The sequence below is a fragment of the Cygnus olor genome, chromosome 1 (assembly GCF_009769625.2).
Source record: "Cygnus olor isolate bCygOlo1 chromosome 1, bCygOlo1.pri.v2, whole genome shotgun sequence".
In the NCBI taxonomy this organism is placed as follows: domain Eukaryota; kingdom Metazoa; phylum Chordata; class Aves; order Anseriformes; family Anatidae; genus Cygnus; species Cygnus olor.
In genome coordinates, this window is record NC_049169.1 from 128,339,639 (window position 1) to 128,359,529 (window position 19,891).

Genomic DNA, 19,891 nt, shown 5'->3' on the forward strand with positions numbered 1-19,891 from the left:
CGGCCGCCCCCCAACGGCCGCCCCCCAACGGCCGCTCCCCAACGGCCGCTCCCCGCCGCGGCTGAGGGGGGCGGGGGGGAGCCGCTGCCCTGGGGTGGTCCCGTCCCCGTCCCCGTACCCCCGGCTGGGCCCTGCAAGTCACGGCCCTGGGGCTCTTTGTGTCTGCTGCGAGGCAGCGCTGGGCTTCCTCTCGCTGCTGGGGGTCTGCCCTCGGGGGCGTCACGTCACGGGGAGCTCCGCGGTTCGGTGCTGACAGGAAGGTGATGGGCTTCGTCAGTTTTGAGTGGCACGTAGTCAAGGTTTATACCTGTGGATGAAGTTTCTCCCTCTTTTTCCCTCTTTTTTTTTTTTCTTTCTTTCTATAAACAGCTTTGAAACTGACTTACATGGTTATGAAATGTTAATGTTGACAACTCCATTAGCTAATTTACAAAGAGTCTGAAACAGAGTGTTTGCAAACCTTAAGATCTCTACTGTAAAAAAAAAAAAAGTTACCTGTTAAAATTAAATAGCAGGGAAAAGTTATTTCCTAATTATGCGGATTGGGGTTTGTTTTCCTGTGGAGCGCGCTTTCATGCTCTGTGTGTCTTTAAAATTTGTCTTAACAGATGTCTGGTTTGGCTTGTTTCAGTAAACGAATTTTGCATGTTTTTTATTTCTCGATTTGCTTTATGTTACTCTGCAGTTGTGTTATTGGCATGTTTGCAGGTAATGATGGGGAAGGTAAGGAAACTTTCTGTTCCCCCGTTAGTGTTTGCTGTGTGTCCACCTATATCAGTCTTGAGTAAATTCCAAGGGTCACTTTCTCCTGAGTTAAGTGCTTTTGATGGCTACAGTCTCCCTTTTGTCCACAGTGGCACAGAAGTAACGCTTTATTATTTCCTATTATTAGTTGTAAGAGCATTGATAACAACATTGTTACCTCCTTGAACTCTGCCTCCTGAAGCTGTAGACCATATTTATTTATGTTACTTAATAACTTAATAGGAGGAGCTACAACACTCATTCACAAGCGGCTGCTTACAACCAGTGCGTGAAGAACTGTACTGCTTTTATTTGTTGTAAGCACTGTTAGATCATGTGCTGTTACATGTTTTGAACAAATTAGGTACGTAGGTAAGGAAAGATGATTCTTGACCGTAAAATTTTTGCTCTGTGGCAAAATGGTCAAGCATTATTCCAAGGATTAGCCCCTACATCTGCCTGAATATAATGTGAGTGCAGTTACAGATGAGACACGTTCAACATCTGTCTGTTTCAGGTGGGGTGAAGAAATGGTAGTAAAATCTATGCTTGTGTGAAAGGCAGAAGCAGGAGAATAGGAGGGACAGCATCAGCAGCATTTGATGAGAATAGCAGATTAGCGCAACAAGAAGGATGATGAAAAACTTTTAATTGGGATTGTAGTTTTCTAAATTTTTCATCAAAAGTCCTTGTGTTTTTGTAATAATTCTGGCTCTGTTACCGTCCACACTCATCTTGCTCCCATGCAGGCATTCATATATTCTGTGGTCTGGCCTAGTCTTGTCCTACGTGCAAGTCCTCCTAGAGAGTAAAGTTCTCCAGCTCTAAAAATTTCTTTTTATTTTTCCTTCTCACTAGTAACTTGGAGAGGGAGAGTGGGTAGGCATGTGAAGAAAGGCTTCTAGACTCACGATTAATAATTTGCTATTGTGTAAATATGGATGTTTGGGTTCAGTTTTTCTTTCTTGCTCTCATGTTCCATTGTTCTGTAGGATATTGTAAGACCTTTGGTGATACACTTGATATACTGTGAATTGGAGAGGGGAAATCTGCTGAAAAACATAGCGGATGGTATAGCGTTCTGACTTCAATACGTATGGTTAGCTACAATCAGAATTTTTGGAGGGTAAATCAGCTGGAGAGAGAATGTGACTGTTCTGGCTGATGTAGCAAGGAACAACCTTTGAGCTAACTTCTCAACACAAATTAAATTTTTTATTTCTTTAATTTAGAAAGAACCCAGGGTGAGATTCATCTTCACAAAATCACAGAATGGCTGAGGTTGGAAGGGACCTCTGAAGATCACCTAATCCGATCTTCCTGCCTAGGAGGATCACCTAGAGCACGTTGCACAGGATGGCATCCAGGCGGGTTTTGGATATCTCCAGAGAAGGAGACTCCGCGACCTCTCTGGGCAACCTGTCCCAGTGCTCTGTCACCCTCACAGTAAAGAAGTGCCCCCTCGTATTGATCTGGAACCTTCTGTGCTTCAGCTTGTGTCCGTTGCTGCTTGTCCTGTCACTGGGCACAACTGAAAAGAAACCGGCTCCATCCTCTCGACACCCTCCCCTCAGATATTTGTACATATTGATGAAGTCTCCCTTCAGTCTTCTCTTTTCCAGGCTAAACAGGCCCAGCTCTCTCAGCCTGTCCTCTTGCCTAACTTGTGGTTCTAAAAGATAGCTGGCTATTCCTGTCATAGTAGAGAAATAGGTCAGATGAACTATGCCTGTCTTTGGCATCCCTACAGGGCAGTGCATCAAAATGGTACCTCTGTTTTTCTACTGACTGTGGAGAGGACTTAGGCATATAGCTTAAATATGGGCGTATAAGCTGGGAGAGATTGATCCTACTCCCAGAATCTAAAACGATCATTTTGTTGTCTGTTCCTGAAGGTCATTTCATCTTTGGTTCTTTGCATACTGAGACTGTGTTCTTCCAAGGCATGAATCTGCATTAGGTAAATGTACCTCTTTGTCATTTTAGATTTCCACCTCGAGATCTGTGTTCTCGTGCTGATTTTCCGATGAAGTACATCCTGGTAACTGGTGGTGTCATCTCAGGCATTGGCAAAGGGATCATCGCAAGCAGCATTGGCACCATACTGAAATCATGTGGTCTGCGTGTCACGGCAATCAAAATCGATCCGTACATAAACATAGATGCTGGAACATTTTCACCATATGAGCATGGTATGGAAGACTGTCCTGTTACCTTTTGTGTAAATTTTGTATTCATAATCATGCTTATTTGTTTATTTATTTTCTGTGAAAAATAGTACTATGGTAGTTATTAGTCATTTTATCACCTATTTGGCAATGCAAGCTTGTTCCCTACTGCATATTCTTAAGGACATGGTCTGCTCTAAGTAAAGAGAGGTGAAGCCTGGTTGGTGAAGATACTTTGAAGAGTAGCTGCTTACTTTCTATGAAATTCTGCTTTGTTGGGAAGAATCCTAGCTGTTGGCTTTATCCAGTCTATGCTATCTTCAGTTCAACTTGATAAAAAGTTGGAATGGTACTGCAAAACTTATTTGAAACTGTTTTCCTGGACAGTTCCTTGTGAATGCTCTTACTGGGATGTCAGCTGTCAGTGTCCCTAGTGTGAATGTCTTCATGAGAGTTAGATTAAGCTCTAATTTGTGACAATGAAGATCCAGTCAAAACAATCAGCGGAGCTTAGAGAGCTGGCTGTCATGTCATTTTAAAGTAGATGCTTTGTTTGGTTGGCTCTCTACATTGCTGATGAGCTGCAAGACACTCTGACGGGCATTTATAATGTTGAACATTACTTCATCTGTCATGCACGTTACCTTTGGTGGTAAGACTCCTGCAATGACTTGAGATTGTGAGGGTGTATTCCTTCCGTGGATCACATAAGGGACAAGGGGGCAAATGTGGTATCTAATTCCCACATGACTTGTTTTTCCTCTGTTTGCAGAAGAATTTTCATACTGCTTAAAAAAAAACAAAAAACACACAGACTTGTGGGGTAGTAAGTAGCAGTTCACACAAGCCAGAATGGCAAGCCTCTTTTGTGAACGTTTTGGGGGAAAACTGATTGAGTCAAAGGATTATAATTTAGAGATTTCCACTTAAAGTTTTTTTTTTTAAATACAGTTTTTATTCCTCAAAGGCCCGCTTTTGAGAAATGTCAGTTCCACTCTGCTTCTGTTGGCTTTAATAGCGAATTAGTGGTAAAGAGGAGGAACTTATTGCTTCGCGGGATCAGGCATAAATCTTCCTCTCTGTTGCATGCATTGTGGTGTTTTTCTTTTGTTTTTGTTAAACTGCTCATTGGATTGTGGTATTTAGCTGGGATGTATATTTCCATAGTCTACAGAATTTCCCTGCCTTCAGGGGAATTGTTTCTTTTCTCATGTGCAGAGTTTTCCAGCTTTACCCTAGCATCTAGCAACTTCAGATCCTTCAGAGGTTGATGAGCTTCAGAATTATTTACAGACTCTTTGCTTTAAGAGAAGTCTGAACCATGAAGAATATTTTCATTAGATTTTCCAGAGTCAGAAATAACCCTCGCTGTGGGCATAGTGAACTGAATATATGAGATGAAACAACTGAATAATAAATAGTTATCACACTTGAATAAGCATTTATGTACATCATAACTTCACTCCTGGTCCAAGCCTTAATCATTCAAATAGTTCCATACAACAAGAATTTATACTGAAACACTTGGAAAGTGGGTGATAATTCATGCTTATAAAAGCACAGTTTTTGTCTGCCACGTGTAAATTGATGTTTTATTTATTACTGATTTATGATTCCTGGAAATTACTGTCTTCCAATCGGGGATTGTAGCAGGCTACTGAAATACTGGTTAAATATTTTTAAGTCACTTAAATATTTTGGCAATATAACTTACATTCATTTTCAAAACTATTGGTGACTGAGGGTTAGACATTCAGTGTGAAAGTAGTGACTCAAATATTAAGACACAGAATGACAATGCAGATCCAGCTGCAGTGTGTACTTTATTGGTATGTCATCGCAATGTGTCTTTTAAAAGAAATGTTTCTTCAATTTGAAGATATGTTTGTGGTACACCTACGTGTTTAATAACTTGTGGTTATTTTATTGCTTTTCTGTCTCTTATGTTTTTCATCCTAAACTTTCCTATGTTATTTTTAATGTTTTCACTTTCTTTTTTTCAGGTGAAGTTTTTGTACTGAATGATGGTGGAGAAGTTGACTTAGATTTAGGAAATTATGAGAGATTCTTGGACATTAATCTCTATAAAGATAACAATATCACCACCGGAAAGATATATCAGCATGTTATCAATAAGGAAAGACATGGTGATTACCTGGGAAAGACTGTTCAAGGTACGATGTTACATTCTGTGGTATACTAATCCATTCAGACTTTATAAAAGAGTGGGAAAAACAAGCTGCTTCTTGCTGTGTCAGCTTATTCCTTTCTCCTTCCTAGGAGATCTGGGAATATTTCTGTAATGTTGGGCTTCTGGGTTCAGGGAAATAAGGAGTATAAAAAAAGAAGTTGTTTCCTTTCGACTTCCTGCTTGTTTTTCCCTCCTTGCATGCAAAAACATGTACATATGTACATTTGAGATGTGCTTGCCTTAGTACTTTTCCTTTGTCTTGTAGTTGTTCCACACATCACTGATGCAGTTCAAGAATGGGTAATGAATCAGGCAAAAGTTCCTGTGGATGATGACAGAAAAGAGCCACAAATCTGTGTAATTGAGGCAAGTATAGAATCTTTTAGGATCTATATCCGCAGCTAACGCAAAAAACTAGCTTGCTTTCTCTTTGCTATTTACTGTAAAAAAAAAAAAAAAAAAAAAGTCAGACTGCAGTTCTGTGGCGAGCTATAATACAAGGACACATTTTGTATTCTTTATGATTTGTTCTGTGAATGATAGGCATGGTCTTGTCCCTATACAGTTTCTGTTAACTTGACTAAATCCCTTCCAGAATACTGCTGAAATGGAGTTGCTTAAGAATTTATTAATTTATAAAATTAAGAAAGTCAATTACTGTAATGTGAAGTATTTCTTCCAGGTTACAGACATTTGACTGAAGCTGCATACTGTTAATAGCACTGAGAAAACGTGTAATACCTGAAACACCCATGGCCAGTCGGGGATCCTGTAGCATTTTAGCTTTCTGTATGACTTCAAATGCTCCACATTGTTGCCTGTGGAATATTTGCAGGGATATATTTAAACATTGTATGAGTTAGTTTCCCACTTTCTGCTTATATATTTAAGATCTCTGGAAGTAACTTTGTTAATCACTTAACCCACTGATGTTCTGCAGAATTGAACTAATGATTTTCACCCATTCTTAGTAGTGCCTGGAGACAACTGGAAGAAGTGCAGTCATTAACTGCTAGGTATTACTATTAGAGCGGAAAATACAGAAGAAGATCAAACCTGGGAAGAACGTGTCATAGATTTCATGCCTGAAAGCAGTGCTGTAATCAATAGGGTGATAAATTTCAAGACCCAGGCCATCAAGTTGGTCAGGATTTCTTACACAGAAAAGTATACCTTGGTTAAAATATAAATATAGCTATAGGTCTCTTTTATGATGTGGACAGTGACTCATGCTTCATTTAAAGGAAATGCAAAAGCAGTAAATATAGAAGTTGCTCAAGAACATTAATAAGAGATGAGCTTGTAAGTCCTTTAACTTCAAATATAATTTTGTTTCCTCCATGTTAAGTTTTTTGTTTTTTTTTTTTTTGTTATACCTCTAGCCTCATAAAAATATCTACTTTTACTCTTACAGTCCTAGAGAATTCTTTTTCCATTGCACAACTCTGAAGGAGTGTGGTTTTTCTGGTACTGTGAACACAAATGCGCAACACTGTCAAAAGCCACGTGGTGGCACAAAAGGATCATTCTGAAACACTCTTGCTTCACAAGACTTCCATGCTAGACTGCTTTATTCAGTGTTTAGTTTACTACAGCTCTTTATGTCTTTGAAAAACATCGAATTCATGTCTTTAAGTCAGGTTTATCATGGACTTAGTCTTGGACTTTGGGTTGGTAACATATTTAAATGTTTATAATATATTATTTGCATTGTTTATATAGCATTTATCAATGTTCAAAAACCATGATAATACTGCTAGATGTCTGTATCTTGTTGGTCCTGACTGCTTATTAATCTGTCAGGAAAATGTATAATACCTGAATACCTCTATACAAAAATAGTCACATCAGTCTAACTATTCATTAACTCCTGTTCACCACTTAGAAGTTAGTAAAAGTATGGTGCTTACTCCATAGCACCATACGTCTTCCTATGGGAATCTTATGTGTTTGGTGTAAAGTCAATATAAAGAAACAGGAAAATTGTTTTGTTTTCCACAAGAGACAATATGCAGAATAGGTGAGGGCTCTTTGTAGAGTATGCCTGCAAATTTTAGGATTTACTAGATAAAAAATTCAGATAACTTGTTGAATCTGTAAAAGGTAGACTCTTTAAAATATATATATATTTTTTACTTTCTGCCACTGACAGATTCAACCTTTCTTTTTCAGCTGGGTGGAACTATTGGAGACATTGAAGGAATGCCATTTGTTGAAGCATTTAGACAGTTTCAGTTCAAAGCAAAAAGGGAGAACTTCTGTAACATCCATGTCAGTCTAGTACCACAGGTAAGTTATTAAAATAAACATTTTAATTATCGGCAACTTTTATTCTGTATTGAGCTTTATATTTGTTTACTTCTCTAATTAAGAAGGGATGTTGGAGGCGTTTAGAAATTGAGATGAAAGCCAATCTCATTTGGGTAAATAAAAGCCTTGTTAATTACTTTATTGATGTGAGAATGTGTTTTAATGTTCTAAGTTATCCAAAAAAAAAGGTTAATAAATACTGATTTACCTAGAAGGCTAAATATGCTTGTGTTTTGTGCTGGAAGGTGCTGGTACGTTATGATCCCAGTAAGAAAGGTACTCCGCCTCTGTAAGATATTATTTAAAATTCTGTTTGAGGTAACACTGTAAGGAATGGATAATATAGATAATCATACCTCCCTTTAGGTGGAAGGAAACCCAGGTGGTGTTGCATTGAACTACATGCAGCATGCTGGGCTGACTCCATTCATAGAAGAGATTCTTCCCTTTTGGTCATTTGAATTTATTACATGACTTTCTTACTAGGAAACAACTCTATCATTTCTGCTGTCAAGCACAAATGATGTTCTCATGAGAACTTGTTGCTGCATTGCTAGATGAAGACAAGGTCAGATAGGTGATGTAAGTTTCGGTACCAAGTGTGAGCTGCTTGCATGCTCTTCTGGTACAGTGAGCTAGTTGAGTTTATTCCATGACTATTTATCCCACAGCCAAGGGATTGGTGCAGAACAACAGTGCCTGAAGGCCAGGCTGGATGTGCAGCATAGCCCAGCATAACAGTGGTCTGGGTCTACTCAGGTTAACTTTTACGTGGATCACTAACTCCCTGATGTACAGTGGTATTCCAGTCAGGACCACTACAACTTACTGTACAAGGCTGAAAGTATTTTTTTTTTAATTTTAATTCGCAAGTAGATTTTATTTTAAGAGGTAAGTATTCACTGGGGAGATTTCATTAATGAAATGTTGATAATGATGGTATGCTCACACTTTGTGTAGATAAAAAGAGAATATTTACCACTGCATCTAATATTCAGTGGGTTTGATTTTGTGAATTATTTACTGCATCTGATTATTTCTGAGTACTGAAGGCTTTGTGCTGTTGGACACTTTGCATTTATTAGCAAAGTCCAAATTATGAAATATTTCGCTTACCTGAGTCAATTATATTGGAACTTTTACTTTGAAAGACAAATAACAAAATAAACTTGACCTAAATTAGGGCCATGTGCTTCTTCACAGAATTTTTAATGTTTGTAATAATTGTAGTGACATTTCTTTTGTGGCTCTGTTTCGATATGCTTACTTCCTGCAAGTATTATTACTTGCAATGACTTTTCACTTTTAACTTACAACTTCTCTGTTAATGGATTTTGTTTAATAAATTTCCTATTTGAGCTTTAAAAATATGTCTTTCTAGCCTAATGCCACTGGTGAACAGAAGACAAAACCAACACAGAACAGTGTTCGAGCACTGAGGGGTCTAGGCTTGTCTCCAGATTTGGTGAGTTCATTAGTCAATAAATGCAGTTTTGTTTACAGGTCATCTAGAAGTATCCATGCATAGCCAGTGATCAAAGAACAAGCCTTAGTCTCCCACAAGAGACATGAATTTTAGAAGAAATGCAACATATGTGCTGTACTACTTGACTAAAGACACAGGAAGTTAAATTACTGTGGTGGTTTTACTCGAGTGGGCAGCCGAGCTCCACCACAACCGCTCTCTCACTCCCCGTCTTCAAAGAGGAACGGAGAGAAAATACGATGAAAAGGGCTCAAGGGTTGAGATAAGGACAGGGAGATCGCACAGTAATTATCGTGACGGGCAAAACAGACTCAGCATAGGGAGATAGTAAGATTTATTACCTATTACTAATAAGCTAGAGAAGTGAGAAACAAAGGAAAGAAACCAAAAGCACCTTCCCCCCCGTGCGCTCTCTTTCTACCTCCTCCCCCCGAGCGGTGCAGGGGAAGGGGGGAATGGGGGTTATGGTCAGTCTATAGCGCTTCTTCGCCGCCACTGCTTCTTGGTCACTCTTGTCCCCTGTGCTGTGGGGTCCCTCCCACGGGATGCAGTCCTCGCCGAACTGATCCGGTGTGGGCTGCCCACATGCAGCAGCTCTTCAAGAACTGCTCCAGATATGGGTCCGTACCACGGGGTCCAACCCTCAGGAGCAAACTGCTCCAACCTGGGTTCCCCACGGGCAGCAGCTCCTGCCAGGTCACCTGCTCCTGCGTGGTCTCCTCTCCACGGGCTGCAGGTCCGGCCCAGAATCTGCTCCAGCGGGGGTCTTCCACAGGCCTCAGTCTCTGTCGGTGCAGGTCCACCTGCTCCACCGTGGTCTCCTCCACGGGCTGCAGCGTGGAACCCTGCTCCACCGCGGTACTCCATGGGCTGCAGGGGGACAGCCTGCTTCACCATGGTCCTCATCACAGGCTGCAGGGGACTTCTCCTCCGGCGCCTGGAGCACTTCTCCCCCTCCTTCTTCACTGACCTTGGCGCCTGCAAGGCTGTTCCTCACTCCTCTCACTCTCCCAGCCGCTGTGTGGCGCAGCTTTTTTTTTCCCTGTCTTAAATATGTTCTCACAGAGGCGCAAACAACATCGCTTATTGGCTCAGCCCTGGTCAGCAGTGGGACCCTTACCTAACATGGGGCAGCTTCTAGATTCTTCTCACAGAAGCCACCCCTATGGCCCCCTGCTACCAAAACCTTGCCACGTAAACCCACTACAACTACTCGTATTTACTCTAAGTTAACATAATCCAAATAACTCTTAGCAAAATCTTGGGCCTCTACCTATGTTCTTCTAATAGGAGCTTTGCAGAAAAATCATTCTGCATTGCTTAAAAATAATCTAAAGTTCAGATGTCTCAGTTCACTTTGTGGGAAGACCTAGAAGAGCTAGAATGCTTCTGGCTTCTAACATTCTTTCTCTAGTTTCTTTTTATGCATGATTAAGAAGAAGCAATCCTACCCGTGAAACATAACCTTTAAAAAGGAAATATGAAACACATGGGTGAATCCTCAAAGTAAGGTTCCTCAGTTCCTTTCTTTTGTTGGACTTGCACCACGTAGTGTAGTGAACTCAAAGGAAACAAGTTTCATGTCATGTGAATTGGCAGATGATGACAAACGCTCAACTTCCATTCTCTCTCCCCGGTGCCTAGAAATGAGTATGTACTTATTTCCTGGATGCATTTGTTGCTTCACTGGCACTTTTCCTAGGGAGCAGAGAGGAGACATAAGTTAATTACAGCTCCCTGTTGTGATACCTGTATGCCACTGAGCGATGTTAATCTGCTTGCTCAAGTGTGTCTGCTAGCAGCGAAGCCAGGGCAGCACAGCTTCAAATGCCAATACAACCACAGTTCAAACTTATGCTTTGTGTTTTCCTGAGCTGCAGGTAATGCAGCTGAACTGCATTTCTAGTTCTTCAAGAAAGAAAAAGAATAATTTTGCTCTTTCATGTGAGGTTGCTTGTTAAGTCAAAGAATATTTTCCATATTTAATTCTGGAAGTCATTGAGCCCTTTCCATTGCCGTAAAGTCTATTGGTAGAAAAAGCTTCCTACCTAACTCTTCTCAGAAATGAAAGAGAGAATAGTCACTGGTTCTGTATAATATTTATATCCTCACAAAGGAGGAATGATTTTTAAAAGAATAGTTGCACAACTAAACTCTGTGTTGTGCTTCTTTCTGATTTTTTTTTCTCCTTGAACTTTTGCAAGAGGTGACTTTTTGGCTTATGTGCTTTTCTAGTTTCTGGATGTTCTAAGGGCCTCATCTTGTTGCCACTTTCCAGGGAAGAGTACAACTACTTGAATTAGTGACAGAAATCCAGTGGGAACAGATTCCATTCTAAAAAATGCTTTTATGACACAATTTGCCACATCAAGTGAAAAAATGTGAGGTGTGTTAAAAATATTAAAGGTCTTTCCAGCCTTTTTCACAAAACCGCTTAAAAGCATAACTAAGATTTCATTAGGGTTGGCCCCTGTAGAGCAAAGTTGTCTTGGGAGAAGCTGGATAAAGCATCCAAAGCAGAGTAAATGAGCAAGCTAATGATTAAACAGTGTGGGCAATCTTGGTTCAGAGCAGACCGGCTTTAAGCCCTGGCCCAAATACTAATTCACCTGCTAACACAATACTGTGAATGAGAACAAAGAATCTGCCACACACCAGCCTCAATTTTTACTTGAAATAAAAGCGCTTTTTTGCACTTTGAATTTTCTAATTACAAAACAAGAACAATTCTGTATCAATATCTGGTATTAACTTCTGATGCAGGGTAACTTTGCATTGATAACATCGATAATGTTTTCCTATTAGGTTGCACAAACCCTTTTTTTTCCCTGAAAATTTCTACAAGCACTAACCAGCATTTTTACTGTTAGTGGATAAATGTTGAATATTTATATAATGAGAAGAGGTAACCTGTTCTCATCATGAAAATATGTAGATACTTGTCAAGTGATCAGCAATTCACAAAGCCATTGATAATCTGTACATTATCAACTGTACTGGTGTTTGTACTATAGGCACAGTTTTCAAATATCTGTATTTGAATTGGATAGGAGAGAGCATGTACTTACTTATTTACTTATCCACATTTTCAGATTTTATTTTGTAACAGGACCTAGAATTTTAAGTTTATCAACGTGCATGTTTTAAACTACAAATCCAATGGTTTTATAAATAAGGTGTATGAAAGATGTGTTTTGGTAGCTTCAAACTGTTGTAACCTGTTAACTGTAATAGGTTGAGGAAGGAAAGGGTTTTATTTGTGCAGTGCTGCTCTATATTCCAAGCTTCAGGGCCTGAAGTTCAAAATCCCTTTTGTGGTACTAATTACATATGGAAAGTTGAATGTGATTTTTGGAGGCCTTTAAGATATCTGCCAGTGTCCAGCTCCCCCCCAAATTAATTGTTAAAGCTTGTTAAATGTGTATATATGTGGAAAAGGAAACATCTAGTCACTCTCTCACATTTTGAGTTCTTGCCTGGGACAGTTCTGGGGCACTGTACTATTTTTTTTTTTATTTATTTTTTTTTTTTACTGCTGATGGTGAGCACCAAAGCATAGAGAAATTACAGTGTGAGCAACACCTCTTGGCCATGTCAGTAAGTTGCTAAGGCACTGCTTCAAGAAAATCTGTAAATGGTTGCTCTTTTTCTTGGTGCAAGGCCAAGACAACACCTGGCGAAGTTCCTAGAACAGCAGTCGGATGGGCTTCCTTGACAAGCTGTGCAGCCAGGCTGCCTGATGTAAGCTTGGCTTGACTTGTTTGTGATAGCTGCTGCCTTGCTCTGTGGTCCTAGGCATCCCTGAGGTGGCATTTTGGGCCAGTCTCAGCTGTCTGTAAGCAGGAGCCTTTCTGTTCTCCACGGCGGGTTCTAAGCGCTTAATGAGTACACTGTGCCTGCAGATTTAATCGACTCTGTTGCTGCATTTTGAAAGCTGATTATATGTTTGTCTTTGCTGCCCTATTCAATTGCATTGTTCATTGTCTTATTTGTATTACGTTGCTTTGAGCTGCTTCTTGGCCACTGTTATCGTAGTTTTGTATTTCCATGCTGCTTCTGATGTTTTTGATTTCTGTGACTCTATTAAATTGAAACCTGTCTCAGTGAGAAGGATGATAGATTTCCTAGTGGATTTGATCATGTGTTCATACTATCAACGTTTATGAATAATGTTTTCAAATAGTATCCAATTCTTAAGTATAAGTTGGGCTTAGTTCAAGAGAATGCACAAATTGTTACATAAATCTTTTTTGATTATTAGAACACACACTAATTTTCCCTTGGCATTGATTTTCCTGATCCTAGAAGTTTTTGTAAGGGTAGGAGAAGTTGATTAGAGTTCATCAATATCATTGTAGCTAAATGTGTTCTAGCAAGGTGATCAAAGGTTAGCTACAAGTTTCTGAACAAAAAAGGGCTTAATGTGTTTAGTTATGTTTGCGAGAAAGATGGGGAAAATAGTGAATTCATCTTTTAACAGTACAACTTTCTATTAAACTTTCAAAATAACTTGAGGTAGGAGACTAAGTTTTCAAAAGGCACATACAGAGAGCAGTTTTGCATTTAGTTAGTTGCCTGAAATTAGATATTGCAAAAAAAAAAAATCCCTTCCAACAAACACCAAAAAACACACTTGTTTTCTTTGTTGGTAAAAAAAAAAAAATTGACAGTATTTTCTAAAATTCCCAGGTTTTATATGTATCAGCAAAATAATTGCACCAGAAAAAGTCCACAAAGTTAAGAGAGAATTTTCTCTTCTTCAGCCTTCTTTTTACAATGATGTACAAATTAAGAGTTACAAAAAATGTGCTGAAGTACTGAAATGGTAGAAAACATGCATATAAGCTAAGTATTATTGCTCTGAACTTACCTGAGAAGATCAAAATATTTCTTTTGATTCGTACTTACAGAGCTTTATGACTTTGCCTAAAGAATATTTCAATAGTAGCTAAAAGGAAGGAGAACATGAGGAAGTAGCATACAGAGGATGCCAAAGAAAGATTAATACAAATGGGTCAGTAAGGGCAGGTTGACTGATTACTTCTGCCTTGCTAGATAGAAGATATATGTGAGCTATGATATATCGATAGAGCTCCAAAAGAGGGCAGAAAAAAAAGGTGTACGTGCTTGCACTGTGCTTCCAAAGGATATGAGCTTCTTCATGAACAGTATTGAGGATCTTCTGTTGTTTTTTTCTGGTGAAGATTTATGATTTTTTTTCGAATATTATGACAGATTGTCTGCAGAAGTGCAAAACCTATAGAAATGGCAGTGAAGGAAAAGATCTCAATGTTCTGCCACGTGGAGCCTGAGCAGGTCAGTACTCATCATTAAATATGTGGGACAGCATACAAAGATACCTGTGCGTTTCTGTTTTCCACTTTAGACTATTTCATTAATATGTAATTGATTTTCCAATTTTTTCTTGTTGTCATGTACACTATAGCACTTTAACATAAAAATTCCCAATATTTTTAGTTTCATATGTTGAGCAATTGTTGACAATTTAAATGCATGTTACATTTGGTATAATTACTGTGAGAAACACTCCGTAGCCAATAACTTAGGCTCAGGCGAGGATCTCAGTGAAGTAGTAATTTATTCACGATTGCAATGGCGGGCGTCCCACAAGCAGGAGCGCACCTACTGGTTCCAAAACACAGTTTATATACTTTTTGATGACAGGACCCTCCCCTGTTTCCCCACTGAGTGGGTAATCCAGGTTCACAATCTATCTGATGCTTCACAGACAATGCCTGGCCTTCAGTTGCCAGCCTGTTTTTGAGGTGGTAATGTTTTCTCCCCTTACCTGGCTTGACTTAACATAGTGATTTTCACCTGATTGCTCTAAGGAGTCTGGTCGTCTGCATTTACGAGGTCACCTGCTGAGCTTTCTTATCACTGTAAGCATATCTCAATATCACATTCCTTCCTTCTAAACAATGTAACACTGCAAAAACAACATTTCTATTCCCACATTACTGAATGGATTGTAAAAAGTTAATAAAAGGAATCAATTTTTAGTGCATGGTTAATTGCTATACATTGTCATGAAAACCATGCAGTTTCATAGATTGTTTGAAGCTATGGTTGGTTATTGTCCATAAATCATCTCAGGTGGTTATAATAATGAGTGATCAAAGCCATCCCTAAAGCTAGGGATTTTACTTATGTCCATAGATCATCACAGCCACGTGAACGCTCTTACTGGGATAATATGTAATAGGTTATTCATGTCCTTTAACACGCTTAGAACATCTACAGTGTAGTTATATATATCCTTTTGTAATTCACATATTTTGGCCTTAATTGTGGTGATTGATATTCAAATATTAATTTTGATAAATCAAGTGCTCTTTAATTTTTTTCCAGGTGAGAGCATGTTATTCCTCAAAGTAATGGATAATATTAAAGGGATAATAGATGCCAACAGTGATGCTGTATTTCACATATGTATTAATTGTGTAAAAAATTAGTTGTGTAAAAAAAGCTTTTTGTTGTAAGATCTCAGATAAAGGTATACAGGATAGCATGGCCGTTACTTTACCCCACTTGCTGCCTGCCACCTTACTGTTAGTGGAAGGCAAAGCACTTGAACTGTCTTCATGGAAAATCCTCTGTGGTTTCTCTCCAGCCCGAGAGAGGCAACCGGAAATTGAATCAAACAGAAATTGTGTGCACTTCTCTGGCAGTATCAGGTCCCTCTGGTAGCAGCACAACCCTCTGGTATATCACCCATTCTTCCCAGTTCTGTGTTATCTGCAAACTTGCTGAGGCTATGCTCTTCCCCATCATCCAGTTCGTTAATGAGGCTGTTAAACAGGAGTGGACCCAGTACTGACCCCCTGCAGTATGCTGCTAGTTACTGGCCTCCAACTAGACTTTGCACCACTGATCCCCACCCTCTGTGCTCAGCCATTCATCCAGTTTCTAATCCACCCCTCTGCTCACCCATTCCATACATCAACAACATATCTGAGGATCTTGTGGGAGATGGTGTCAAGGACCGTACTGAAGTTTAGGTAGACAACATCCATGGTTCTTCCCTCATCTACTAAGCCACTTGTTTCATCGTAGAAGCTTACCGAGTTGATCAAGTATGATTTCCCCTTGGAGAATCCGTGCTGACCACTCCTGATGATTTCTTGTTCTCATGTGCCTGGAAATGTTTTCCAGGATTGCCGTAACTAGTTGTCCTGGTTTCAGTTAGGACAGAGTTAATTTTAAAGGACTGTTGTGGTTTAGCCCAGCTGGCAGCCAAACACCACACAGCTGTTCGCTCACCCTCCCCCCTCCCTCTCTGGGATGGGGGAGAGAAAGGGGAAAGTGAAGTCTGTGAGTTGAGATAAAGACAGTTTATTAAGATAGGAAAAATAATAACAATAATAATAATAATAATAGTATTAATAGTAATAATGTGTACGAAATAAGTGATGCACAATGCAATTGCTCACCACCCGTTGACCGATGCCCAGCCTATCCCCGAGCAGCCGGCCCCCCCTCCACCCCGGCTAGCCACCCCTATATATTGTTCAGCATGACGTCAGATGGTATGGAATACCCCTTTGGCCAGTTTGGGTCAGCTGTCCTGGGTCTGTCCCCTCCCAGCTCCTGCTGCATCCCTAGCCTGCTCGCTAGCAGGACAGAGTGAGAAGCTGAAAAGTCCTTGGCTTGGTGTAAGCACTGCTCTACAACAATTAAAACATCAGCATGTTATCAGCGCTCTTCTCATTCTAATCCAAAACATAGCACCCTGCCAGCTACTAGGAGGAAAATTAACTCTGTCCTAACTGAAACCAGGACACTAGTCCATGAAAACCACATGCTACTTTGTCCACAGTCTTCCTCTAAGTGTATTTTTTATTTTGCTTTTATCAGGCAACTCTTCCCTCCTCAGTTCAAAGGATATACTACCAAAACACAACCAGTGTCTTTGGCCTGTTTTGGGGCTGTAACAGTCAACAAGACTAATCTAGAGCAGCTAGTGGCTCTTTTTTAATGTTATATGCTTAAGATGGTAGCTGATAGCTATCAATTTTGGAAGACCAGTTGGATAAGCCTTTCTCTCACTGTAGGAGGGCTGTGATTACACTTTTTTGCTATTGAATGGGCACACAGAGAGGTGTGAAGTAGCGTGCATGTTTACATACTTATGTGGTGAATGCAAGTCAAGGATCACTAACTAAGCAAGTATCCTTTACTTCTTGTGTACACTTGTACTCAGGATTCCAAACTCTACCGTCTTGCATAAGCCAAGTGCAGTGAACTTAACTACAAGCAGTTTGGACACTGTTTATAAATATGCATTCTTAATTAAATGGCCCTTGAATGGGCTATACTCATCATTTAATTACATAATCCAATTCACTAAGAAAATTCTTTTAGGAAACTTCATCACATTGTGCTTGGGTCTGTTTTGTGAGGTTTCTTATTCTTTCTTTCCCAGTTAATATTCCTCAAGTTTGTGAAAGAGGAAGAAAAAGGGTTTGTTAGCAAGCATGACTGCTTGTGGGGCAGAAGTTTGTATTAAAACTGATGTGTCAACTGACTTGCTGATAGCCTTGACAAGCTGTATTTATATGATGGTGTAATGAAGAAGTGAAATTAATTTTTATCTTTTGGTTAACTTTTTCCTAGTAGATTTAGTGGAACTTTAAATATTGGCTGTACTTTTTTTTTTTTGGGGGGGGGATAGAGTTAATTTTCTTCATAATAGCTCATATAGTGCTGTGTTTTGGATTTGTTATGAAAATTGTGCTGATAACACACAGATGTTTTAGTTATTACTGAGCAGTGCTAGTACAGAGTCAAGGTCTTTTCTACTTCTGATGCTGCCAGTGAGCAGGCTGGGTGTGCGCAAGAAGCTGGGAGGGGACACAGCCAGGACAGATGACCCAAACTGATCGAAGGGATATTCCCTATCATATGATGTCATGCTCCACGAAGATGATCAGAGGGCTGAAGCACCTCTTCTGTGGAGACAGGCTGAGGGAGTTGGGGTTGTTCAGCCTGGAGAAGAGAAGGCTCAGGGCAGACCTTATAGTGTCCTTCCAGTACCTAAAGGGGGCCTACAGGAAAGCTGGGGAGGGACTCTCTGCCAGGGAGTTTAGGGATAGGACAAGGAATAATGACTTTAAACTAAAACAGGGTAGATTTAGATTAGATATAAGGTAGAAATTCTTTGCTGTGTGAGGGTGGAGCAGGAGCCCCATCCCTGGAAGTGTTCAAGGCCAGGTTGGATGGGGCTTTGGGCAACCTGGTCTGGTGGGAGGTGTCCCTGCCCATGGCAGGGGGGTTCGAACAGGATGATTTTTAATGTTCCTTTCATCCCAAACTGTTCTGTGATTCTGTGATTTTAATAAAAGCTTGGGGGAATGAAGGACAGACATTCAGAATTTTGGCATCTGTATTCCTAAATAACAGTTGTGTGTGATGAAACCTTGCTTTACTGGAAGTAGCTAAACATCTGCCTGTTGATGGAAAGTAGTGGATTAATTCTTATTTTGCTTTGCTTGTAGCTTTTGCTTTACCTGTTAAACTGTCTTCATTTCAGCCCAGGAGTTTTCTCACTTTTACTGTTCCAGTTCTCTCTCCCCATCCTGCTGGGGTGAGTGAACAAGCAGCTGTGTGGTGCTTAGCTGTCTGTTGGGGTTACATTACACTACAACAACTACCCTGCTCATTCAAAAGAAAAGAACTTAAAAAGTAGAATGTATGTAGAATACAAAATGTATGTAGTATACAAAATAGAATGTATGTTTAGCATAAGAAATATTTAGGTAAGACTTTTATATTGTGTTTTTTTTTAATTAGGTGATATTTATCCATGATGTTTCTTCCACTTACCGAGTACCAATTCTGTTGGAGGAGCAAGGCATTATTAAGTATTTTAAACAGAGGTTAAATTTACCCATTGATGACCGACCAAGTGATCTTCTAATGAAATGGAGGAAAATGGCTGACAGGTATTTTAACTCCTGCTGCTCTTTCAAAAGTAGAAGTGTTTGAATTCAAGTTAGGTTTTTAGCTGCACTGAAGTGACCAAATTGGGTTTGGGTCAGGAGCATCCTGCTACTGCAACACCCGTGGAAGCTCTGGGTTTAAAAGCATTGACACTTTGGGGATTTTAGAAGGTATTTTGTGAAGTTAAAGAAAAAGCAAACATTGTGAAAATTGGGGTAATAACACGATATCTCATTTTTGTCAGGTATGAAAGGTTGCTGAAGGTGTGTTCCATAGCTCTCGTTGGCAAGTACACAAAACTAAGTGATTGCTATGCATCTGTTTTCAAGGCTCTGGAACACTCTGCGCTGGCAATTAATCACAAACTGGATTTAATGGTGAGGATATTTCTGGATTTTGCTTTCAGGAATACTCTGAATATGCTTTACTAGTTTCTGTCATATAAAGTAGTTTTAATTCATACGGAAATTAGAAAATGAATTGTGTATAAATACAGACTAGCTAAACATTTCATTTTTTTATAAAAGACTTGTTTAGAGATTAGTTTATTTGGAAGTAGGATTATCTGAAAGGAACACTGTGACTACTCAAAACTGGATCCGATGATTTGATTTACTCTCAAAGGTGGGTTTTATTTGTTCTAGTGAGGCTGCTTATTGTTTTAATGAGATTAGTTTAAGAAAGACAAGAGAAAATAGGTGAATTGAAAACCAATTGACTTTCTTTTTAAAATCTGGTGTCAGAAGCTGATGTTCTTCATTGCAGTTAAATTTGATTGCTCTCAAGAAGTTATCTTCAAGATTCTAGTGATATCAGAATTAGGTCAGTTTCTCCAAGAAAGTAGTTGCTCTATTTACTGTAAAGCACTATTAGAGACAAATAAGACAAATGTCTTGTTTTAATGAGAGCAGAAAGTTGAACTACACGGAAATCTGTTACCAGCCTCCTATTCCTGGAACTATCCATTTCCATTGCAGAGTTTTGCTGCTTGGGGTGGAAAGGTGTGGGGTGGAGAACCAGTGTGAAGGT

The 19,891-nt window shown here is 39.6% G+C and overlaps 1 protein-coding gene across 6 annotated transcripts in view; it reads left to right on the forward strand.

The window, feature by feature from the left end:
• Positions 1-19,891, forward strand: part of CTPS2 (CTP synthase 2) — a 76,033-nt gene that overhangs the window by 290 nt on the left and 55,852 nt on the right. For 3 of the 6 annotated variants that reach the window (XM_040532794.1, XM_040532803.1, XM_040532813.1), the window contains exons 2-9: positions 2,731-2,936; positions 4,916-5,086; positions 5,369-5,469; positions 7,276-7,392; positions 8,795-8,878; positions 14,135-14,215; positions 18,713-18,864; positions 19,107-19,239. In XM_040532794.1, the coding sequence (XP_040388728.1) occupies positions 2,731-2,936; positions 4,916-5,086; positions 5,369-5,469; positions 7,276-7,392; positions 8,795-8,878; positions 14,135-14,215; positions 18,713-18,864; positions 19,107-19,239 (1,045 nt within the window). Of the gene's footprint in view, positions 1-52; positions 261-2,303; positions 2,325-2,730; positions 2,937-4,915; positions 5,087-5,368; positions 5,470-7,275; positions 7,393-8,794; positions 8,879-14,134; positions 14,216-18,712; positions 18,865-19,106; positions 19,240-19,891 lie in introns of those variants that run through there. The other 3 variants (XM_040532839.1, XM_040532822.1, XM_040532831.1) reach the window with 3 other exon arrangements.